We start from the raw sequence: 25,939 nt of genomic DNA, 5'->3' as shown, positions 1-25,939 counted from the left end.
GCGGGGCAAAGGGGCTCGGAGCTCCGCTTTCTGCCGGGAGATGGAGAACGCTTTGTGCCCTTTGAGTCTAGGGCTGTGCCATCAGATGAGTTTTTGGAGGTCTTACGCTCCAGGAAGCCGTGTTATCGACACATCTCGTGCGATTCCTTGCTTACGCGTGCTGCGTTCTTTTACCGAGGTCCTCGGCACCGTGGCTCGCTTAAGCGAAGTTCCAAGGCGTGAAGGCCGGCCCGGAGTGCCGTAGGTGCGGGGCGCCGCTCGTCGCCCCGGTGCAGTTGCGCCGTGGCACCTCGTCGGTCTGTGGGGGAGCGGCTCCCCCCCGCACCGCGCATCACTCGCACAGGCGCGGCGCGCGCCCCCCGAGCAGGGCCGCGTGCCAGCGCCCGCCCGCCGTCCGCGAGGGGGCGGGCGCGCGGCGGGCGGCGATTGGCTGCCGGGGCGGCGCGCGGAGGGGCGGGGAGGGGCCGGCCCTGCGTGCTGCCCCTGCGTCCGCTCTCCCGCCGGGCGCCGCGGCGACAGTTACTTAGCGGCCGTCCGCGGGCGCGCGCTGCGGCTCTCCGCCTGCCGGGCTCCACCGCCACCGCGCTCCGCGACGCAGCCGCCTCCGGCCTCGCCATGAGTAAGGAGACGAAGAAGCCGTTTCGCCAGAGCGTGGCCGAGTGGCGGCAGTTCATCTACAACCCCAACAGCGGCGAGTTCCTGGGGCGCACGGCCAAGAGCTGGGGTGAGCGCGGGGCCCGGTGACCGTTACGGCCGGTACCGCCGGTACCGCCATCGCGCGCCTAAAAATAGCGCGGCGGCGGCGGCGGGGGGGGGGGGGGGGGGGGGCGGTCGGGAGGGGCAGGTGGGGCCGAGGGCGGCGGTGCGTCCCGAGCTGACTCACCCCCGCCTCCCGCCCCGGCACGCGAATGCGGCGAGCGGACCCGCCGGCTCCTCCCCGCCTGAGCCTTGGCGGGGCGCGGGAGCGTGGGGGGGCCGTGCGGGCCTAATGCCGCCTGCGGGCACCGCGGGGCCGCGATGAATGGGAGCGGGGCGCGAGCCGCGGGTCGGAGGCCGCCGAGCGGGAAAGTTTCCGCGCCGCGTTCTGCAGCGCTGGCGAAAGGACCGCCGTCCTGCGGCTCCGCGCCGATTCGTCCCGGCTCGGGGCTGCCGCGCTCCCCGGTTTCCTTCAGGGCGGCTCCGGGAGGCCCGCTCAGGTAGCCGGCCCGACTGCGGACCGCCGTCTCAACCTCTCTCCTTGCAGCACAAATATTTGGGCTTTCCCAGCGTGTTTTCTCGTATCGGCCGGCCGTACGAACGCTTAATATCGGGGCGTTGCTTCGGCCCTCGCGGGACGCGTTTACCGAGTTGAGAAAACGCCGCGTCCCCTCCCGGAGTTCGGATGCGGCCGGGCTGCCTCAGAGCTGTGCTTACAGAACCAACAAGGCTCGCAGCGTGGCACCAGCGCGGCCGGGCCTTGACACCGCCTCGATGGATGCTGATGTCGAAATCCGAGGAGGAGCCTGGAGAAGGCCGCGCTCTGCGCCGCCGACGTCTGTCCGTCAGGAGAGGGCCCTGCTCCGACGTGAGCTGCCCTCCATTCAGATGGAAATAAGAGCTCGCGGGCTGCTCTGCCCCCTGCATAGCAAGGGAGAGGAAATTTCCACTCTGCTGGGCCCAGCCGTCCCCGTGCAGGCAGGTTTCCTCATGTGCGTGGGCTGCGCGAATGGGCGTGCGGTGAGCAGGAGGCTGTGACGGGCACAGGGGCCGTGGGCATGTCACTGATAGCTGGAACTCGAAAAACAGGGATCCTGAAACAACCTTCTTGCTGGGACCTGATGGATAAATCGCTTACAGTGTTGCCAGTCCAAGGCCAATAGATAACACTTTGTAGCAAATAGAACTAGCCAGTAATTGAGCTGCTATTTTGTTTCACAGCTAGCTGGCTAGATAAAAGATATTTTTCTACATCCAGAAAGTGCACGTAGGCTTACATAGCGGTTTAAATAAATGATACTTTATTAGCTTTCTTAAGGTGTTTAGGTGATTGACGTGTGTTTTGTGGTGTAACGTTCCCTTAGGTACATGTGAAGAGGTGACTGTTTAACAACACTATTAAATGTCACTGTAATTTTTTGTCAACATTTGTCCTGATGTTTTGCAAGTAATATCTCGTGCTTATTTAAATTACCTGTCTGTGTATATTAAGTAAAAATAATTTTGGCTCTGTTAAGATGTTCTCGGGAGTTCAGTATTTGATGTCTTGGTCCCCCTAGCATCCACACAGTAGTGTTTCTTTTGTTTTGCTTTTAATTGCAGAGCACTCGCTGAGTGCTTCTGCTAGTGGAGAATATGCAGGGTTCAGTCTCATTTCTGCTTTTGCATCGGTGTGTGCTCTGAGAGCTGTCCCTCTGGCTGCTGCTCCCCTGTGGCTGCTGGGCTCCCTGTGGGGAGGCGGGGAGGCAGGAGTGGCTCTGGCTGTTTTGCTGCCTGTCTGCTGGGCCGTGGTGTCTCCAGGGACAGCATGGTAGGAATTCAGCTGGCTCTGATTCTTCCTGGCATATTTCTTTTGTTCAAGACAGTTTTTTTTCTCAAAAATAAGTGAAGAAATTGGTAAATAACTATTTGCTGTATGCATGTGTGTTGCCCTGGCCTAAGGCAGTCCTGGAGGCTGATCAAAATTGTGACCGCAAGTCAGTTAGCAGCTTTATGTGGCTAGAGGAAACATTAGAAATTAACGATGGATGACTTAAGTTTGTGAAGTTCTCAGCTGCAAGGCACACACAGTCCTTGAAACATCAAGAGAAGGAGGATCGGTGCTGGGGTTCTGCACAGGGTGTAGTGAGCAAGGCAAAGAGAGGAGAACTTGGAGCACCGCCACAGGGTTCTTCCTGTAAGGAAGGAGAAGATTGGTATCTGCTCTACATGTAATGACAAGATGCTGTGCCTGCCTGAGGCTGCAGCAAGAATGCTGAGGGAGATCATGCCAGCAGTAGCGAAGCTGTGGTCAGGCCTGTGATGTCATGTCAGGCCTGGCTAAGCCTGAAGCTACTCCTGTCAGGGTGTTCAGGGTAGAGATGATGTTGTCTTGGACAGCGTATAAATTCTGGCCTATTGGGAAGTATTGAATGTTTAGCAGTATCCTTTAGCAGTGCAGATAAGTGCTTGAAGTTAAGGCGTAAAACAAAAGTAACAAAACAGGGGATTCAGGTTTGCTTTGTTTGGTTTTCAGTGTGTTCTTGCTGGGATGCACAGCACTGAATATGCTGTCAAAATGTGTATGGATGTGTTGGTACAAAGCAGTTGGTCCAGAAGGCTGCCTTAATGTTGGTGGGAGTCACCAGTCACAGACTTGCCTTCCGCAATATCTCTAGTAGGAGCTGCTGAAGGACAATCCCAGAGACAAGGAAATCATGCAGCATGTGATGTATACAGCCATACAGGCAATGTTTTGTTTTGTTGGTGCAGGTAATGTCACACAGTTGCTTTAAGGTCTGTTGTGCATTTATCTTAATGCCCTGCATATGACATGTAGGCAGATCTGCCAGGCTGGTTTGTGCCACATTGACTAGATGTTTATCGCTTTGCCATGTGATGTTCAGAAAGCCCGTATTTGTCATGGGGCCCATGGCCAGATTTGGATATCTTGATCTTTACTAGAGTCAGTCATTTTAATTTGCAGGGTGGATAACTGTTTTGTTGTTGCAATGAACTCCAGGTAATGCTGACACCAATGTGTTGGTTCAGAAAGAGCAGTTTTCCAGTACTGCAGAGTATGGATATGATTCTTGTGGTTTTCCATGTTGGTAGTGGTGCTCATCAGTGGGAGACTTGAAGGGTTTGACGCAGAGCTGTGCATGGCAGTCCTGCAGACCATGGAATGAGCTGAGCGGTGGCTGTGCTTGGGATAGCTGTGGAGAAGTGCTTTCCATTGTGAGTTGGGCAGATCTCATTTCCTGACAAGAAGTCCAGCGTGATGTGAAGTTATTTTGGCTGAGTTTCTTGCCAAGTGATGGCTTGTTCTTTGTGATTAGCTTAGGATAATTAGTACTAATTGGCTCACAAAGTTCAGCGTGCTTAGTTTGCTGCCTTGCAAGTTTTGGGTTTTTTTTTTCCCCTGCCTCCCCATTTTTTTCTTTCTTTTTAATGAGGCAAAGGAGCATAGATGGGGTACTTTATTCTAATGGACAGTGTTCTGCAGTGTGCTTACAGATAGATTAAAAGTCATCTTTCTGTGTGCATACAAGTGCTTTGCTGTACTGGGAGAGCAAGTGGTGTTCTCCAGACTGTGAAACAAGTAGGGTCTTCCTTGCCCTGCTGCTGCACCTGGTGCAGCAGGGGGCTGTTTCCTTGTAGAGTTCTGTAGCTCTGTGAGATGAGACCAGAATGGGTTTAAGTTGATTTTGGAGATCCTGGAAAAGAGAACTGTCCAAAGATTTTGGGGTTTTTTTGTTCATTTTGTGATACATAAAGTGCGTGGAGTATTCATCAGATCATTGCTCTGTTTTGGATTCAGTTGATGCAATTGTAAAGCTTATAGATAAAGCAAATTGCCAGTGTCACAAATACAGGTGCAATTTCTGTAATGGTTTTTATTGAAGAGGATTTGTACCGCTTGATTTATGCGTCTTTTCAGCTTTTAAGTAACCTTAAAAATAGTTCATAATAGACGTCTAGCTTCTTCAGTAGGGAACAAGACTATTCCTGTGTTGTTTCAGGTACTTTGCTACATGACTTCAAATCACTGTGTTGTATATTGTGTATCAGTAGTTCCCAAATGTTTCTTGAATAGCTGATTGCTTTCATATCATTGCAGGTTGGTAAGCAACTTTCTCAGCATGTGAAATTGATCAATATCAATTGATCAAAATCAATATCCTTTAATGTTCAGCTGGTTGCTGCAGAGAACTTTTGTTATAGTAACAACAATTTGGGAACCACTAATTACTATTGTATGTACATTGGATTTTTTCAGGAGTAATACAGACTCTTGTATCTCCTGTTGTCGTGGCCTTCTGGTGGCAAAAGTAGTTTCTGGGCCAGGAGCTAGAGCTTAGGCTTCCTTCTGTCACCCCGCAGCAGACAGGACTCATCACTGGGCACTGCCATTCTTGCTTTTGTGTTTTCCTTTTCTGTGGAAGAAAACTGCACTTGAACCTCTCGTATAATCATGTGTTGGTGGTGGAATGTTGGGTAATGACTTTGATGTGCTATGTATCTTTGGCTTCCCCATATCAGTCTCATTGCTAGAATATTTGGTTAAAGGTGAATTTGTGTCATTGTGTTGTATTTTTGGATAAGGAATGTTTGGAAGATGCTTTTCTCTAGTTGGTTCTCTATGTAAGCATCTGAAGTCCTCAGTGCCCGAGCTGCCATTCTGCTTGACACGTTGTACGTATCCTGACTCTCAAGTGATGATTCTTAAAAGAGATTCACATGCTCTATTTTTTTTTTTTTAATTAGTTTTGTATACTCAGTTAATACAGCAATTTCTGTAGAATCTTCCACAACTTTTACCGTGTCTTACATCCAGACAGCAAATGTGGTTTGTCTTCTATCAGGAAATGTCTCCAGGTAAAGCTCAGTTTTAGAAGGCCATTTAACTGGTTATCAGTGCACACGCTCAGAAGGTCTGAATGTGAATGAAATACGCTAACTTGAGTCCACTGGGGCAAAAACCAAATGATGCAAGAATATAAAAACTTGTCTGAAAACTGTTATGAAGGTTAATGAGCTTTGAAGTTAAGGATCTTTAAATTAGAGTTGTGCATCATGTCTCAGAGAAGGACAGAGTCCTCAGAAAATCCTGAGATAGGCTGAGTCCCCTCCATCTCTAATGTAATATTTTAGCTTTGACCCTATTACCCTGTCTTTTTAGTAAACAGCTGGTATCCAGAGCCACCTCTGTGTGTGCACAATGGCAAACGGGGTGAGAAAAATAAAGAGAAATTAAAAAAAATTATTGATGACAATAATTGTCTACTCATTTTCCTATGGTGTTCTCACTTAACAATTTGTAGCAGCTCAGCAATGGACAAACACAGGGCTGCAATAGACAAATTCCTGCAGGCTTCCCTCTGGTTTTGAGGTGTGACTGCCAGGCTGGGGTCAGCAGTGCCTGTTTCCCAGGCACGTTGCTGGATCCCTCGGGTGGATCTGTACAGCAGGTGGACGTGCTAGGCAGACTTAGGGAAAGTCAGAACAGAAGGCATGGTGTGCTCTCCGAGCCATGCGACAGAAAGGTTTTTCACCTTGAGAAGTCTGTTGTAGGAGGAAGTGTGTGTGAATAAGCACCTTGTTGCGTGGAGTGCTCTCGTGCACTGAGCGTGCTACTGAATCACCCGTTACTCTCCATTCCTTCTCCCACTGGATCAGGAACAACAACTTCTTTTCGTTCAGATCTTTCGTCTCCCCACCTCCCCTTCCTTTCCAGCTGTAAAACTCTAATTCCCTTGAACAAATGGAGCTGGAGTGGTCTGCTTAGTCTTTTCATTCGCTTCCCGTTAGGGCCCAGAGTGGTTTCTAATGCTTTTCTTAAAGATGCCAAAATGCCAGATCTTACCCTGTGTGAGCCAGAAAGTACAAAGAGAACTTTCCAGCACTGGGCAATATGTCTGCATGCCAGGGACACAGTGGCTGACAGCTACCAGTGGGATCAACAGGGGTCTTGTGGAAAAGACACCACCAAAAGAACAAGCGCTGTGTTGCTTGTTTCCTATTTGTATTTTCAAAATAGATCAAGGAATTAGCTGAAGCAAAAATAATAATTCTACCTTTTCTTTACAGGTTTGATCTTATTGTTCTATCTGGTATTTTATGGCTTCCTAGCAGCACTCTTCACATTCACAATGTGGGTTATGCTTCAGACACTGAGCAATGACATTCCGAAATACCGCGACCGGATTTCCAGTCCAGGTAACTGTGTATTTATCTCTTCATAAACTCAGTTCTGGTTTAACAGCCAAGTTTTACTTGTGACTTTGTTTTAAGTAGGAACTGCCTATGAGAAACTGTCAGTTACTTGAAGTTTCAAAGGAAAAACTCAGTGTGAGACACGTTATGTACAGTATAAATTCAGTCGACAGCTCTTTGTGCATAGAGGATAACTGTTGCATATTTTTCTATTTGATTTCTTCAGTTGTGTTTGTCAGATGTTTTGACTACAATTTTCCCTCCTCATCTGGTCACTAGTCTGTTGTGAAAGTGGGATCATCATCTGACCATCATTGCTTTAAAGCAACTGTAAAGCAGTTGTGTTGGATCAGATGGAAGGCCACCTGTGATAAGTATTTGATACTTCAAAGGGAGCAGGAAGGTTTTATTATGGGGTAGTCTGCTCTAGAGTAAGGGCTACAGTGGGAAGAGTTTTGGCTACAATTTTCAAAGTTTAGGTTTTACATTAGTTGGCTTTCAGCAGACTTGGAATGTCTGCAGATTGCAGTGGTTGTTGACCTGTCACATAGGGATCCATTGATAAGGGAGGGTGTGGCTTTGCGGTGAAGTCAATTACATGTGATACGTAGGTGCCACTAGACACGGGGCCTTGCTGCACTGGGCTGGTTCAAGGAGATAAACGTGAAAGTAAAGCGATTCTGCACAAATAAGAATGGATAATGAGAATATTGGGGGTGCTATTTTTTCTTTGTTTCTATTGTTTTAGATTTGTTTAAATATATCATGTGTTTGTGTGCTGGAGCAGAAAGGAGGAGTTGTGCTGTGAAAGATCTAAAAGTTGCTTTTACCTAATGCCAAAGAGATTTGTGTCCTCCAGATTCTGTTTCGTATGAATGTATATGATTTGGATATGTAATTTAAATGATTGGGCCACGTGAAAATTTGGTAGGTCTCAAATCCTATAATTTGGCTTAGGGACCAAGTTTATATAAAAATATCAACAACAAACTGAATTCCTGTGCAACGTTAATAATTTGGTGAAAGTTAAAGTACGTTTTTAAATGACTTTTTCATGTTTCTGAACTCCAAGCACACAAAATCCAGCAACATCTTGCAACTGCATTAGAACTTAAAACGAAACAGTAATTGTGTGAGCGAGTAGCAACTGGGCCTGTGTGACAAATCTCTCTGGATTTTGAGCAGGATTTGCTTTGATGTGGTATTCAGGCCAGCTGTAACAGGTGTCTTCTTGCCACATGGGGTTCTTAAGGATCTGCACAGCTCTTTCAAGCTAAGAATGGGTGGAATTCTTGAAAGAACAACAAAAAAATAAATGATCTGTTTAAAAGAAGTAGCTCACTTGGCCATTTATCCTTCTTCCCATCTCCTCTGTGATAGCCAGAGTATTGGTAGTGAATAGAGCTGTGCCTAGCTAGAACACAATTCTGACCTAATGACATTTTCTCTCTTGCAGTTTGGGTTACTAATCCTCCTTTGTTTTGAAATGTCATGGAGGATCTTTGTTTAGAGAAGTGCTTATCCCACAGTTAAGTTTTTAGCATAGGAATTCCTAAAATATTTCTGAATTTCATTTTTTAATTAATGATAGCTTTCATATATAAGTAATTAAAGACAATGAAATTGCTTGTCTCTGTTTTAATGTTTTGCCTTAACTGTGTCATTTTTCACTTACAGTGAAACATGTCATGCTCCTGGCTGTAAAACTTTAATAAATTAAAAACAAAACCTGGATGGCGTAGGTTAAAGGTTTTTCTTGTGTTAAACATATTTGGAAATCTCACAGATTGATTGATTTTGTCAATGGTATTTGACTTGTAACGTGCACTGGGATGTAATAAAATCAATCAAATCCAGATGATTTTGAAACATTAAAAAAAAAATCTCTTGGAGTTACTGATGACTGTGATCTGTTACTGTCCTTATAATCTTAAGTCAAAACTGCTAATTCTGTTCCTCCTTGAAGGCTCCATATCCTGCATCTCTCCTGGTCTGTGCTTCAGTCCTACAAATAGCTGTTTCTGCAGACATTCCATCGTAGTCTCTAGGCAGACTGTGACAAACCAGAATTGGAGCAGTCCTTTCCTCTTGGGATATTTTTGAAGCTCCCCTGAAGCAATGAGTCTGTTCAAATTACTGTTTCATTCATTGATGACTCGTTTAGTTACTCTGTCATATTCACTTTGAAAAACAGCACCTAAGTCTTCCATTTACAGTATAAATGTATGTGTGTGTATGAATATGTATGTATATATATAACTTGTATGTGTGTGCATACATTACCAATAAATAAATACACACACTCACATATATATAAGTAATAACCTCCCCCAAAACACTGTGGCTCTTCAGCCCTGTTGCTTTATTACCTTGTGTTTTCTTGAATCCCAGCTCAGTCTGGTGCTCTGAAAACTACTAATGGTACGAAGTAATTGGCAGTAAAAAATGGTATTTTTAATTTATGTCCATCACAAGCATTTAGTTGTGGCTTTCCTGGAAACAGTTTAACTGCTGCTGATGTAGAATGAAGAATTTGATTATTATTATTTTTTGGAAAGCCTACTGAAAGATTAAAGAAATTGTTAAACTTGTGCATAATTTTAGAATCTAAAAGGTGCTTGTCTGTGATAAATACATAGTGCATGTCTTTTTATTTCCCAGTTTAAAGTATTTGTAGTAACTTCTGCTATCAAATGAGAAGTCCAGTCAATTCTGTAGGTGAATCCTTCATAGACCAGGGCTGCTTAATTGCGCTTGCTGAATGCTTTCCAAGAGCTTACTCACTGATTAACTGTGGTGCATTAAGAATCCTTCATTAAGACAAATTCTCCAGCTTTCTCTTTCTACTGCAGTGTTGTATTTTTAAATCTTTATTTTGTATAAAGAAGGCCTGATTTTGTTTTTATTTTTTAATGTCAGGTGATAAGGTTTTTGCCTTAAGCTTTTATTCACTTGGGAATCTGGTTTTAATTAGTTTTGTCAGATGATAGGAAACTACATGGCATCCTAAGGAGGTGCAATTAGTCACTGATGCAATTGTACTGCTTCTGGTGTGCCAAATTTGACATTGATCTAACCATTTTGGTATTCTAACCTGAAAGAAAACTAATGTGGTTAAAAACAAACAAACAAAACACACAACACTATTTTGGGTAGAATTGCAGTCTTAGATCTCAGCTGTAACTGAAGAAATTATTACCCTGTGCCTTATTTTACCCATATCCTGGGAAGGACAGTTCGGCTCTTATCAAGAGGCCAAACTCCATGTCACTGCTTCTTTCACCCTCCAGTGCAAAGCCTGATTTGAGCATGCTGCAGCCGTTCTCTTGCTAGCCTTGGCCCTGGTTTGCAGATGGTTCCTGGTTGCAGCACTGGCACCAGGAGCCAGCCAAGGGCGGCAGATGGAAGGTGGCAGCGCTGCTGTGCCGCGGCTGGGAGCAGCCCTGACTGCAGCAGGGCCAGTGCAGGAGGCTGCCAGACAGTTCACCATGGTTAGCACACTCCTGCCCATGCCCAGTGACACGTGTGCAGTGGCTTACCATGCTCTCTGGTATTATCTGTGAAAGACTGCATCTGATGGAGAAGGAATAAAGAAAAGACTAACTGGGTGTGTTTTGTTTGGGAAAAAAAATGTAAGCCATCTTTATGCATTATAAAGTTTTTTGTTTGTTTGTTTTGTTTTTTTAAATAAGAAGCTTTGTTTCTTGTGGGTGTCTACAAGATTAATACTGTTTTTCTTCATTCTACATTGCCCTGGAAGTGATGCCTCCTATTTATTATTTGCATGGAAACTGCTACAGATACAAAGAGCACAATAACACTCACTAGGTGATAGAACAAATTCTCAGCTACAAGGCACTATTTTTCAATGTAGCCAGCACCAGTAGCCGTGCATTTTTGCCAGCTATGACCAACAACCTGCGTGTTGTGTTCATAAATATTTGTACCAGTGGAGATGGTCCACTGCTGCCCCTGCTGAAACACTATGCACTGCCTCACTGTGCTCACATCCGCTGTTGGGTCTCCATGAATGTGCAGCAAATGTCAATGGATGTCAGTGGGTGCAATTTCTTCCATGTGGAGAAATTCATACGCACTTCCATGCCATTCTGTTGGGCTGTCCCTCTGCTGCCATCTGTTGTGTGACAACAAAATGTAATGGAATATTGGTGGGAAGGTTCGGCTTCTGCTGCTGTACTGCCAGCGCCCACTTCTGACACTGTGGGCCAACATAATAAAATAGGAGACATTACTTACAGAGCAGCCCTCAAATCTTGTCTAAAGCATTGATGCTTAATTTTAACTGGATGGTTTCTGCGTGTGGCTTTGGCTGTTTTTATTTTTTTTCTAATTAGTTTAACTTGAAGGGTATTGAAAATGTGAGGTGAATCGGTAAAATTAAATGGAAGTGATTGAAGTTTCTGATTTTGCTGTTTCTAATCAGTTGGGTTTGGTTTGTGAATTGTAGTCACGTTGGATTGAATTCAAGTCTTAATTCACATAGAGTGGCGTTGATTTTTAATACCTGATTTGAAGCACACACTGCTTTCCAGTTATGTGGAATACAGGGGTGACATCAATGTTTCTTTTCGCATGGGTATTTTTCAGCTTATGGATGTGAAATTTGAGTAGGTTAGAGTGATATGGGGATGAGAAATTGTTTAGTTCTTTACTTGTTCTATTTCTTTTTAAGGGCTTATGATTTCACCAAAGCCAGACACTGCATTGGAATTTTACTTTAACAAGAGTGATGCCCAGTCGTATGCAGAATATGTGTCTACACTTAGAAAATTTCTTGAAAGTAAGTTACTGATAACCAAGCAGTTTTGGAATCTTGATGTTTGGTACATTAATTTAATTTTTAACTTGCAGTTAGTAATTACTAATGAGAACTGATGAAAGTTCAGACTTACTCTAGATAAATATATTTTTAACTATGTAATTTACAGAAAAATGTAAAGGTAACAAAAAATTACCCCTATTTGACAGAGAAACTGCGCCCATCAAAAGTTGTAAGTTAGAATTGAGGAGGTTCTGTAGAATCACACCTTTTTGCATGAGATGCTTTCTTAGATACACAAGCTATGCCTGAGCCTATCTGGGTTGGTAGTGGTGGTACTATCTGGAAGCCCTGAGTGGGTGCTTCTTTCAGAGCCCTAGGGAGGGTGTTCCTAGGAAGAATGTTCTATTTGATGCTGGCCTGCCTCCTGCAGTACAGTGACTTGGGGAATGAACATTTATTACCCTGCTTCTGTTTTATCTTATGCTTAGCTATCTTCAGGGAAAAAAATAAGATGTGTTAAGGGGTGAATAGATGAGCACTTGTGATAATATGATCCACTTGTTGGTGAAACTCGAGCAAGAATCACTTGTGATTGTAGAATCATAGAATGGTTTGGGTTGGAAGGGACCCTTAAGATCATGTATTTCCAACTCCCTGCTATAGACAGGGATACCTCCCACTAGTCCAGGTTGCTCAAAGCCCCATCCATCCTGGCCTTGAATGCTTCCAGGGAGGGAGCATCCACAGCCTCACTGGCAACTGTTCCCATGTCTCACCACTCTCACAGCAAAGAATTTCTTCCTAATGTCTGGTTGAAATCTGCCCTCTTCCAGTTTAAAGCTGTTTCCCCGTGTCCTTTTGCTACCTGCCCTTATAGAAAGGCCCTCCCTCGCTTTTCTTCAGGCCCCCTTCAGCTATGGGAAGGCTGCTATAAGGTCCCCTCAGTGCCTTCTCTTCTACAAGCTGAATAGGCCCAGCTCTCTCTCTGTCCTTGTAGGGGAGGTGTTCCAGCCCTCCAATCATCTTTGTGGCCCCCCTCTGGGCCTGCTCCAACAGCTCCATGTCCTTCTCGTGTTGGGGGCCCCAGAACTGGACGTTACTATAACATCAGTTATACGACCTGATGGCAATATAGAGACGATTTAATTTTAGCTATTAAGATACCTGAAGCTTTTCTGCGTGTTTATTTAGAAAAGAATTAACATTCCTATTAAAATACCAATGGAAAAATTGTTAGTTTCCAGGTGAAAACTTATTTATATTTTAATATATATTTTAGAATTATGTACAGAAATTAGTAATTATTGATACGATCCTAAAAACAGGACATTATTTCTTTTGAAATACTTTGTATTCTTTCATTTGACCAGAATGCCACTTTTTTATAAGCTTTGAGAAGGGAAGCCTTTAAGATGAAAATGGGAGACACAGCCCTTTGAAATAACTCCCTAACAAAACTCCTAGAAAAGTAATAACTGTAAATCAGCTGCTTATATAGAATTACTGTAATTTTTGTCTACTTCTGTGCTTTAGACCATTGGTTTAAAAACTGTTTTTATGTTTTGTAGCATATGATGATTCGAAGCAATCCCAAAATATAAACTGTACATCTGGAAAGGTTTTTGATCAGAATGATGTTGCTGTTAAAAAAGCATGTCGATTTAACCTCTCTGAGCTTGGGCAGTGCTCTGGGAAGGAAGACAAGACCTTTGGCTATTCTAAAGGAACTCCCTGCGTGCTTGTGAAAATGAATAGAGTAAGTGACTACTTTTAAATTTCATTTTTAGTGCAGGGTATGAAATATCACTGTTGAAAAGGACTGAAATACGAATTCAATTCTAATTGTGATTTACAGTTAGTAATTCACTTCTAATTGTGTTTTAGTTCATGCCTGTATTCTAGAAATGCAATTAGAATGTCATGGATTCCATAACTCCTAACTTTGCAGTGTGATGAAAGTTGGACTGAGTAACTATTTGACTTTTCAGTGATGTTATGTTTCTTGAACAGTTAATTGTTTTGAGCCATTAATTTTATGTGCTTAACGTAAAATAAGAAAGTGGCTCTGGGTATGGCTGCTATTTGAGCTTTAACTTAACAATACTTTACATCTTTATTCTAAGCCAAAATTGTCCTTCTTAAACATAATACTAGTCAGATGTGCTCCCTGTATCAACTGTCTTATTAAATGGGAGAAAGTTTGAATTTGATCTGTATAGCTGGTGAGAGAAAGGTCTGTGAATACTTTAACTTTCTCTTTCAGATAATTGGATTAAAGCCCGAAGGGGAACCGTATATACAGTGTACATCTAAGGTCAGTTCTGAACGTGAGAGATAAATGTGAAGTTAATTGTCCTTGCGATTGAGATGAAAAGTCAATGTAAATACTACTGGAACATTTATTTCACTGCGTTCTGTTAGGCTTTCTTCTCTTTTTCTTGTTTTCATCTTACTGTTTGTCTAGTTTAATTTTATTGTCTTTAATTTCTTCAGTATAGTTATTAAAAATACTGTCTTTTTTGTTCTTCTGTTTTAAGATGTATTTGAGCTACCTGATTTCCTACAGAGTTGAGGAAATGCATAGGTGTAACTTGTCATATTTATTTTTATTTATTTAGTGTGAGTTGTGTTTTGTTTTCCCATTTCATAACCTATATTTTTATTTTTTTCTCCATGCTGCAAGTGCACCTTAGACAGTTTTATAAATGATGGGTAAGACAAAGTGTGAAAACTAACATTGTTACCGTTCAAGTAAAAGTTGTCTTCAAATGAAATATAAGCAACTTACAATAACAGCTTGAATTGAATAGCTTTTGAATAGCTGAATTACAATAACATTATTATAAAACATATATAAAAATAAATATAAATATAAAAATATTATAAAACATTATAAAATTGAATAGCATTGAATAGCTGAATTACAATAACAACAATAGATATTTGTTGTGTACAAAATGCTTATTCAGAATGTTTTAAGGCAATTATAATAATTACTTTTGACTTGTGCATATTTCTCCTAGACTGCTTGGGGAGCAGTGAAAGCCTTGGTAAGTTAGTAGCTTCAGCAAGGGACAGAGTCATGGCTCTTTGAGTAGGCTGGGGGATTTCAGCAATTGATGGGACAAATACCACAGGTTCTTCTGCCTCCACTAAAGGAATCTGTCATGGGCATAGGTTTTAATACTTCACTTCTGTCAAGCCTGTGGAAGTTTTGATCTTTCCATGACAGTCTATTGCAAACAAAGTTGTGTCCATTCTTAGAAAATGTTCGGTTGGAGGAATTTCTCTAGAATAATGCAGTTGGGTTCTTCCAATGTTTACTGTTTATCTTCCTTCTTTCCCTTCTCCAGTTTATCATTTCTCATATAATATCATATCCCAAATCAGACACAAGTTTTCCTCTAGCTGAGGCAATTAACGACAGAATTTTTTCCTCTCATCACATCAGAAGTAGTTAAAGTCACCTGAGGTGAATTTGCCATTTCTAATACTATCACATTGAGTCCTTGTTATGTTTTGCTACTTCAATCTTTCTTTTTAGTTTTTCTGTTGCTTACCCCTTCTCCCATCCCATTTGTTGTGATCATTATAATGGGATCAAACTTCAACTTCTTACAGCTTGCTGTCATCAGTGAAGGAACTTCTCTTACATCTGCCAAGTTCTTATTGAAACGTTGAGCACAGGCCAGTCGTCTTTATCTCCACCTGAAATGTCTGGTGATGTGCTAAGAACACTGCACATCTATAAGCTATATGTAAAACACTGAGGATTCTTTTTTATGTTAATGGTATTTCTTCAGCTTTCTTATGGATGTTCTATGAGATGATGTTAAAAGCTATAATAAGCATATGTTATGATGAATGTATAGTGAGGTGCATCTGCCACTGTATTTGAATCTTCCCTAAATACTGGCTCATAGCAGGAATGATGTGTAGAGGTCATTTGTCCTTCTCTGTTGTTTCTCTTATTCAGGGTGTTTACTGAGCCTTTAAATTGATGATGTGTTCTGTTGTTTTTTGTTTGGTTGGTTTTTGTCTTTCTGCTGCTCTCAGCAAATGTGGATAAAAAAAGGAAATTGGGCTGTACAACAGAAATTAAGCCAAATAAACCTCTTACTGATTATGAGCTTCACAACACATAGGAGTGTATTTGTGCAGTTCATACCAGCAACTTGCTGGTAATTACAAGTTTTACATCAGAAATTTATCATCAGAAGATCTGAGTGACAAGAATGGATTTTGCTTAGAAGAGGATTTTATTGAGCAGAGCAGAAATCCTAGTGTCGTGTTCTCTTCATTGTAGGGAAGACCTTCTTTATCTACTATTTTTAACCCATGGATCTGCTGTTGATCAATTAAAAAATATATATTATTCTCTATAGTTTGAATTTTACATGTATTAGGGAGAAATCTGGGGAACTGTCTGCCTTATTTTACACAACCTGACTTTTAAATAATATAAAAGTAGCCCTTAGTTGTAAGGGCAAGTCTTTTACGTACAAAAGAGAGTTAATAACTTCTGCCTATAGATTCTGCCAGCCTTTGCCATATGAAACATCATTAAAATTTTTTTGTATGGAAATTAATATTAAAAATTCCTATTCTTCCGAGTTTTCTTCTGTGAAGGGACTCTCATTTCTTCTTCCTGTGCTTTCCCCGTGGGATTTTTTTGAATAGAAAAAAATAGTTAGATTTGTGATATCAAAATCAGCATGCTTCATAGGTGGGGTTGCTCCCCACGCCTCTGACCTGTCATCACTGTGATTTGTGTAGCTGAGGGAAGTTAATGTTTGCAGTGTAAGGCACTGATTCCAGCTGGTTCTTGCTCCTGCATCCAGAAGGAACTGATCTGTTGTAGACCTAAGTGTCTCCTCAAAGATAAACTAGCTAAAAAAGGGTTATACTTTCAAGAAGTTTTAAGGTCAGCATTTTAGATCTTTAGTCTGGGGCTAGAGGTGTGCAATTTCAAGTGTGCTGGAACACCTTGCAGCAACATTCTTTCATGTTGGAACTATGTAGGCTGAACACAAATCTGTACATTTGCACATTTTTTTTAGATGACAGAGAAGACAAATACAATTAATTCTTAATTACTTGCATTTCTGCTGTTTAGAGATCATCTTCACTTTGTATTAGGCATCTTTTTCTAATTTTCAAGAATGAAGAATGTTGTGTGAGTAAGATCACCTTCCTTGCAATCGTCATCATAGCATCTGATTTACCCTTTTTTGTGTGAAAGAACTCTGATATTTGAAAGGCTCTACTGATGGATATTGCTCTTATTTCAGTACACTTTACTTTAACCTGCACAGTAAGTCTAAATGGATAGGTACAATATCCTTTCTTCTTCACATGGTAACAAAAAAGTCTTTCACAAGTTCTATCTTGGGTCTTGGTACGTTATTTTAACGTCTCTGAAATTACTCTAAGACACAGTCCTGATAAAACCTTTGTGAGAGAGGTAGAAGCCTACCTTTATCTGTCCGACTAAGTGGTCTGATTTTAAGATTTGTTGGCTGACTGCCTGTAAATCTTTGCGTCTGTGGTAAGCAAAAAAATGTGATGCTCATGGATTGGCTCTTGAAACTTTTTGGCAGATGCAGCTAGCTTAGCTTTTTAAAAAATATATCTAAGGATTAATTATCCTAATTATTAGATTTTATTATTATTAATTTTAAAAATGCAACGCACAGCATTTGCATGAGAAAGGCAGCTGCATGTTCAAGAACCTCTCTGCTATTTTCTTGATAGATGACTGCCTAAGTGTTCATGAGTGCCTGCACGCTGCTTGAGAAAGCTCCGCTCCCGTTTATCTTATGTTATTCTGTGTTCTGGTTTTGTAACTATGATTTCAGAAATGTATTTCAATAATGAGTATTTTCAGCTGCATGAGCTGTAACTAAAATAGAAATTGATGGTGATCTGCAAAGAATTCTGCTTAGCAATTAAATTTGCGAACTCAAGGTCCAAAATATCTGATAAATGTATACTGAGGATTTGCAATAATTTAGACTTCAAAGGAATAATAATCTGACTACATCCTAAACTCATGTGGTATTTTCTTTGGAGTAGAAGGAGATATTCTTGGGCTGTGGATTATTATCTGTTGTTTCTTGATCCTCATTTGTGTTCTTCTTCGCTGAAGTTTATTACTGCAGTAGTATTCTGAATTTGTAGCGTGACTTTTAAAAATTGGCATGGTAATAACAAAAAAATGAAAGTTACTAATGCACCTCAAGCTTGTGAATTACACTAAACAAGCAATGATAGTCTGTAGATGTATTTACCGTTTTGGGGGTGTTTTGTAGCATTGCTCTCTATTACGGCCATATAATGAGCTGTTACAGAAAGTTACTTTAGATTCGGGCATTTCCTCGTCACTAGAACTTGCAATAATTTGCTGTCCTTCCCAGATACACAGCCCCAAAGTGTATTATATCCATGGAGATGCATTTGTCATTACTCTGACAGCGTGTGTCTGGGACAACACGGTCATACGTGTAAGATCTGCAAAATGTTGTGTATCTTACTCCTTAGAAGTCATGCAGCAGCTCTGGAGGCAGTGTCTTGCTACTGGATTTGGAGCAGTAGGGAAAATTCTAGCGATAATGGCTACAGATGTGTAGAGTCCCTTCTGGTGCAAACTCTAGAAACAAGATAGTTTTGAAGTTTGGTTTCCTTTTAGGTAGCTTGTATTTCAAGGCTAGCTGAACAATCTATGAATCAGGTGCCATTGTGGAGGGTTGGGACTGTATTGTTTCAAATCCAAAGTTTGAATTTCTATTTAAAGTAAAATTTTTATCTTGTCCTATATACGGGTATGCTGGTGCTTCACCAAAACATACAGGCTTGCTTGTGTGTACATGGGATTTTAGCTTGTATATGTGATTTCTTTCTGTTATATTCATTGCAATTTGACTTCCTTTGACTGGTAAGGGGAACTGTAATTCAGAGTGTCTTGATGTGATTACTAATTTAAATATTGCTAATAGTAAGCTTCTCTGTAGCAGATGCGTGCAGCATGTAGCTGGTTGCCAAAACTTCATCTATTTTGGAAGTTAGTCTATTCCTTTTTGGAGTGTTTTTTTTGTTGGCTTTTTTCCTTTAGGGGAGTCTTGCACTTTATCCTTGGATTATAATTCTTATTTTGTATTAGTGTTTATTCAAGCAGATAGTAACTTTTAATTTTGTTGTTATCTCCAATCATAGGATCCAGGCGCAGTTGAAATAAATTATTTTCCTTCAGGAGGCTTGATTGACTTGATGTATTTTCCATACTATGGGAAAACCTTGCACGTAAGTATGTCTTACTGATGGTCATCTTACTAAATATTCTGACAGTGAAGTCTGAAAACGTTAGTGAGGTGTACTCCTAAGGAATAGTGCTTAATGAGATTAGAGAGATCCTTTAGCAGATGTAAGGAAATAAAGCAGGCACTGTCCTAATGAGTAAAAGGCTGTATAGTAGCACTAGTAAGGACACCTGCTGTTTCTTGGTCACTAATGTGTTCTGGAGGAAAAGACAAAAAACTTTACCTGGTTCTTTTCATTTCCATGCGGTTTCTGATATTCTGCCCATAGGGTTTGTGTACAGGATATCAAATTGTAGTTCAGCATGGTATTGTTGTTTATATGTCTGTATGGCTCTGCAGTCATGTTCTCTGTTCATTCTGCTTAACGAAGAAGCACATCAAGGCAGTGGATTATATTCTGTTTTACTATTATTTTTAATTTTTTCTTTGCTTGCTCCCTTATCCACATTTTATTCTGACTTAAATTTTATCGTCTTGAACACTTAGGTTTTCAAAACAAAACAACTATTTTATTGACACAGAATACATAGGGTTAAGAGTGTAGTTTCTCTTCAAACTTAAATTTAGCTAATATTTTCTTTTCTTGAAACAGCTTGAGAGAACTATGTACAGAAAATCTGTACTTTTTATCAAATGCAAAATTATATTGCCTCTTGTTGGCCAAGTTATTTAATCGTGGTTGGAAAACTTCTTTGCTGTTCACCACTGAAGATGAAGTGCTCTCCTAATGTGAATATTTTTAGGCCTGTAGCATGCTACAGTAGTTGTTTATTTCCCTGAAGTGATTTTGGTACTAAATTATTCATTTGTCAGCTGTTTTTTCCAGTGTACTTTACACTTGCAGCAAGTTGATGTAACTTTTTTTTTAGTCTTTACTTAGCTTTTCCTAATGAGGAAGCAGTTCTTCTTCAACATATGCCTTCAGCTTATTTGCATGCAGTTCTAGGTCTTCACTTTCACAGCCAGAGTTCTTGAATTGATAAAGCATATGTTTTCCTAGATAAAAAAGATTTGGAAAAGGTTGTCAGCTTCTGCTTCCGATAGGCAGACTCAGTATGTACTTTAACCCATCCTGGAATTAAAGAATAGTGAAAGAGCATTGGTTCTCTAAGAAATGCAAATTATAGCATTGTTAGATCTTGATTTAATTTCTGCCAAAGATGGGATGAAGATCTTTCCTGATAAAATGCTTGTCTTATTGCTATACTGATTGAAAGGTGAGATGAAAAGAAAGCAGTTAAGTCAGGCAAAACTCAGTGCTAGTCCTTATTTAGGTGATTAAGAAAGATCTTTTGTTAATTAATTGATATTCTCTTTTGGAGTATGGTTCAATGTCATTTCATGCCCATTCTGTCTCGTGGGAGAAGATAAGATTTGCTTGAGGGTTTGTTGCTTACGTAAGACACAGTTCTCACAACATTAGTATGTTGTAGGAAAGAAAGCAGCAAGAATAGATTTGAGGTTGAGTATTTAAACAGGTCTCAGGAGTCTGGATTGAATTCTTGGCTATACATCGAAAATTATACAGCATATTTGTGCGGAATTTTTGAATTACTTTATTCTGTAAAAGAGTTAAGAGTGTATGACTACTGTTGTGCTGGGGTAGGAGCTGTAAAAGTACTAGCATCTCCAGAATGCTTATTTCCTTTTGGCTTCTCTGCATGATAAACACAACTGCCTGACCTGGACAATGGACCTGTTTTCAGAAAACATGTAGTGTTCAATGAGGATGCTGATTCTCACCCCTCTCCCCAAGCATTTTGTATTGAATACTGTTATTAACTCAAATTAAGTGGAATATATTGATTAAAAAGTAATATGAAGAATGTGTACATGACCATCTTCTAACTGGAAAAGTTAGTCCTATCCCAGTCAGATTGGGCTTTGAAAGGTTGGATTCATAATTATCTTTTTTTCATAAGTGTTCTGATAGACTAAATGTTAATTGTTCATGCTAATCATTATATTCAGATCACTTATTCCAGTATCTCAAATGTTTTCCCCATCTTTCTGTTTACTAGGCTCACTATTTACAGCCTCTAGTGGCTGTTCAACTAGCGATTAACTCCAACAGTACCAATGAAGAAATAGCAATTGAGTGTAAGATCCTGGGCTCACCTAATTTAAAAAATGAAGATGATCGTGACAAGTTTCTGGGACGAATTGCCTTCAAAATTGAGATGACTGAATAGCAGGAGAAAAAAGTTCTCCACAAAGTAAACGTTGTGTTTGTTTTGTATCAGCTGGACATGCCATTCTAGGATATGAAACCACCTTGGAGAATGTTAAGGTGGCTTATGGCATTCAGGGTAGCATAATAATATGCTTCCAAATCATATGTTTGAAATCCCCCAAAATAAATGCGTATCATGCTTCTGCCTGCCCCATTGGAACAGTGTACAGACCATAGTTATGTCATAGGGACCTGTAAATAGCTGTTTTCAAACACTTAATAATGGTGACCTTTGTCCTGTTCTAAAATGTGGTTTTATCCCCCAAGTGAGTGTCTTAAGCTTAATGTGCTGTGCTATGTAAATATTGTATTGATTTAACACTGGTTTAACTGTCATATCTCAATGCTGACACAGTTATAGGGATAATTAATAAATGGTACCTGATTGACATAGTGATTCTTTTGAAAGAGTAAACACCTCCACATAAGCTGTATGTATGGGAGTGGGTGGGTGGATGGATGCCTGTGTGGAGATGCCTTAAATTGTAGATTGGTTGGTGTGGGAAAAGTAAAATGGATTTTAAGATGGTATGGATTTCAGAAAGTAAGTGCTCACCTAGTACTTTCTTGTGCTTGTCACTGTGCAAGTATTGTGTACTTGTAATACCTGGTAGAGAGTTTGGTATTCTAGCTGAGGAATTAAATCTTTCTTTGTGTTGTTAATTGCTTGCAATACGTGGAGCACAAATAAAATCTATACCGTGTTTCAAAACTTTTTAGTTCAGAAATATCAATATAAAACAATTAAAATGTTTAGAATCCTGGTAACAGTTGTACAACAGGGCTGCTTGGAAGAAACAGCCTCACTATTGTGGAAGTAGGCTTTCGTATTTCCAATTAAACAAAAGGAATAAATCCTGAAGAACCTCTGTTGGGGGGTTGTCTTGATTAAACATTCCTGTTTAATTTATATGCGGTTTCATTGCATCATTTTAACATACTTCATGTTTTCTTCTGTTCTTTAATCTTGGATTTTCTGTGTATTTCCTCATCGGCCTTAAAAAAAAAAAAGATGTTGCAGCTGTGTTATACAAACTGTCCATTCACTGGCAGTATGGATTACTGGCCATTTCACATACAGTTCTTTTAGTAGTCTGCTACTAAGATGGCTACAAATAGTCTGGCTTATTTGTGACCGCTGCTCACATCAGGCCAAGCTGACCCATTGCACTGGGTTATAACTCGTGCAGTTTTGCTGACGTGGGATTTACAAAGCTCTTCCCCAGGTTTTTGTTTGGTTTATTTTTTGAGTATATGATCCACATTCTCATATATTAGAAACTACAGAAAAACTATTTGTATACATACTTCTATGTTCTGTTAGTGATACTGTGGCCTAAATTTGTTACCTAACACACTTTTATGCCTAATTCTTATATTGTTTTTATTAAAAAAAAGAAAAAAAGAAAAAAGAATGATTACTAAAATTCAAGATCCAGTCTTCATAACTTGCTTTCAAAACGTTTGGCCAGTGTAAGCCATATAAGTGCAAACTTTAAACAATTGTGCAAGCTGACACTGGTGCAAGTTTGGAGGCAGCTACTCGCAGTGGGACTTTAAACGGTATGTTGAACATCGTTACAAACAGACTGATAGTGGCTAATGTCATGTAGCATGCTTTTTGTTGTTGTCTGCAAAAGAAAAATTGCTCTTCACAGTATGCCATGGACACTTCTGTAATGATAGCATGCGTTAGTATCGAATAAGAATGTTCTTTTAAAATATTCCATTACTAATGTTTTAAACCATGTTTTAGAGGTGGGGTACCTGGGTTCTTGGAGATATCGCTAATTGGTTCTCTGTATATTAATGCTGCCTGAAAGTATTTTAATACTGCCTAACAGAACTTAGTGTTGAGGTTGCATTTGAAAATGAAAAATACTAGCATCATGTATGAAAACAACAACAACAACAATAATAATAAAATCACATTTGTGTTCACTTAGGAATGGTAAGAATTTCTAGAGAAATGCTCAGTTTTCAAATGACTTGATACTTGCAACAGTTTCTCTTTCTACTTCTTTATATAGACAAAGCATGAAATGGCAATTCTTCACCAGCACTTTTCAGACAGGTAGAATTCAATAAACTCCTGTTCTCCCCAGATCTTGTAGAAGTGTATTTTTTACTTATTCGCATAGGCATCATCAGTTGTGGGTGGGATGGGACTTTGAAAAGGTTCAGTTACCAAAAATACCGTATAAAATATATGTAGGTAATGAGTCAAATGTTAAACTACTCAAGTAATTGAACCTTTTTTTTTTTTCCTTCTTCATAATTTGAATAAGTAAATGGTCTAGTTTATAAACAGATATATTGATTGTTAGTGCACAGTAGAATTACTTGTTCTCTTCATGTTCATTTTTAAGTAAACTGTGGACTTAAAGATTTAAATTTACTAACTTCGTAGTTAGAAACCTGGGGTGATTAACTTGTATACTAATAAATACTTATTTGTCTTATTAGGTAACTTTAGTGCCTTCAAGCCTGGAGTAAGGACTTCTAAACATGAAACTGCCAGTTGTTGCAGGTGCTGTTTCAAACTACTAGTATCCAGTTATACCAATATCCACCAATATCCAGTTCAGTTGATCTACACTTTTGTTTTTGCCATGCTGCAGTCCCCCTCCCAGCCAACCTTGCACATGAATACACAGTGACAAAGGGAAGATAATAAAGGCAGTATTAGCTGAAGGTTTTATTCACACTGATGGTGCAGTAGATAAGGTGCACAAGTGCTCGCTCTCTCTCACAGATGTTAGCTGCAAACCAAAAATGCAACTTTTAGAAGTTGCCTGATTATAAATATTAACGTTGCTGTAGGCACGGATTGAATCATGGAGGCTTGATTTTATAGTAGTCTTAGTTGCCCTTCAGGTAAATTACATACAGCAGCTGTCATTGTCTTGTTAGAAGTGGCATTAAACATACAAGATCAGACCAAGTACCTATGTGGAATCCTTCCTACATTTTTCTTTGTCTAAGTGGAGGAAGAAAATCAAAGAGAACCTAAGCCAAAAATTCTGATTTGAAGTCTGTTAGTCTGGTGGCTGTGATTCTTGAGGTAAAATCAGTGTGACATGGGGATATTCAGAAGCTCGCATGTCACTGTAATTGTTTGGGTCACGTAGAATCTGTGACTAACAGTAAGACTCTCTGTTTCTTTAAATCTCAGGCAAGAACCTAAAGAAGGCAGCAATGGAATTTGCAAAGTTATAGCTGTTAGCATGTACTTAGATACTTTTGTGATGCAACTCCGAACAGTGAGTATTGAGTGTAGCTGTGGCTCATTTAAATTTTGCATTACATGACTGAAATTGCTAAAAGTTTAATGTAGATTTGCCAACAATTCCTTAGGAAGGCTGAAAAACATCAGTGTATTTGAATTAAATGTATATATATGATTTTTGAAAGTGCACTTAGCCTTGTGTATTATGCATTAGCTCCAAATATAATCTTTTAAATTTGCTTTAAATTTTTAATAAATTAAATAATAATAATAATAGTAATAAATAATAATAAAAATGGCCTACTATAGCCCACATTCTTTGTGACTTGTGAGCATATCGATGCTATTTCTACTTTTCTGACACAAGAGAGACCCCACAGCCGTAACTCCTGTAATGCTTGTCATCTCTAGCAAGCTCTCTGTAAACCTGCCATGGCTGTAGATTCTAACTTCAAGAACTGCCACTGCCCTTCTGATGACCAGTGGGACTGATGCACTTGTTTAATGCTTTAAATATTTTTATGACTATACTTCACTTGTTCCAAGTTACTTTATTTGTTCCAACTTGTTCCAAGTTAAGTGATCTCATGAATGAGACACAATGCATCAGAGGTTGGACAGGTTTCAGTGTAGAGAACAGTATATGCCCAGCTCACTTCTTCATGCTTCCTTTACCTTTTAGGTGCAGGGAGAGGTTAGCACAGTATCTGTATGCAAACCTGCTTGGTTTTAGACATTTCTTTATTTAAATACTATTTTTAAGTGGTTGTAAATTTCAGCCTGATTTCTTTGAATGTTATTTAAAACAAATCCACAGATGACCATATAAGGTTCTAAATGTTAATCTACTCTGATGAAAAGCTGTGAAAGTGGCCGGTTCTGCCTTTTGAGGCGGTCGGTGTAGCAGCAGCTCAGCACTGTTGTCCTGTTCTCCCACTAACTCTCTAATCAAGCCACTACATCAGTTGAACGGTTCACTTAAGGCTGACTGTAGCGTACGTATAAAGTTAAGAACTTTCTGAGAGTTCCTGTTCCCCTACCCTCAGCACATGAAGTGAGTAAAGCCCAACATAACAAGCCAATGAGGTATAGGAAGGTAAAGAAATAAGGTACAACAGCTATTCTTGAATAGCCATGACTGTCTGGTGGGGCAATAGAAAGGATTTGTGTATTGCTAACCCTGCAGTGTTCCACTACGAGAGAAGCTCTGATTTGAGGTGTTAAGCTGTGATCTTCAGGAAGCAGCAACCTAGTGAGATTGAGAAAGGGCACAGAAAAGGCCAGTGCATATGCAACAGCTTAGTGATTTTGATCTTTTTCAAATAATGTGTGCAGTCTCAAAAACAAAAGGTATGACGATCTGAATGCTCCTAATGGTTTGATAAATACCTTGAAAATTATTATTTTTTAAATTCACCTGTATTGTAGTGAATTGATGTATTTGTCTAAAGACTTTCTTTCTGCTGCACTGTAACCATAGAGCAGAA

General features: G+C 40.2%; 1 protein-coding gene across 1 annotated transcript; it reads left to right on the top strand.

Moving 5' to 3' along the window:
- The first annotated feature begins 551 nt into the window (after positions 1-551).
- ATP1B3 (ATPase Na+/K+ transporting subunit beta 3) lies at positions 552-23,327 on the top strand. Its single transcript, XM_042878573.1, has 7 exons — positions 552-724; positions 6,766-6,894; positions 11,585-11,692; positions 13,243-13,430; positions 13,938-13,988; positions 18,887-18,973; positions 21,012-23,327. The coding sequence occupies exons 1-7, from the start codon at positions 616-618 to the stop codon at positions 21,180-21,182; spliced, it is 843 nt and encodes a 280-aa protein (XP_042734507.1). The 5' UTR covers positions 552-615; the 3' UTR covers positions 21,183-23,327.
- Positions 23,328-25,939: the final 2,612 nt, after the last annotated feature.

The sequence above is a fragment of the Lagopus leucura genome, unplaced genomic scaffold (genome assembly GCF_019238085.1).
Source record: "Lagopus leucura isolate 7727_CA_CO unplaced genomic scaffold, USGS_WTPT01 Super-Scaffold_100021, whole genome shotgun sequence".
Classification (NCBI taxonomy): Eukaryota; Metazoa; Chordata; class Aves; order Galliformes; family Phasianidae; genus Lagopus; species Lagopus leucura.
This window is presented reverse-complemented; position numbering and strand designations above follow the sequence as displayed.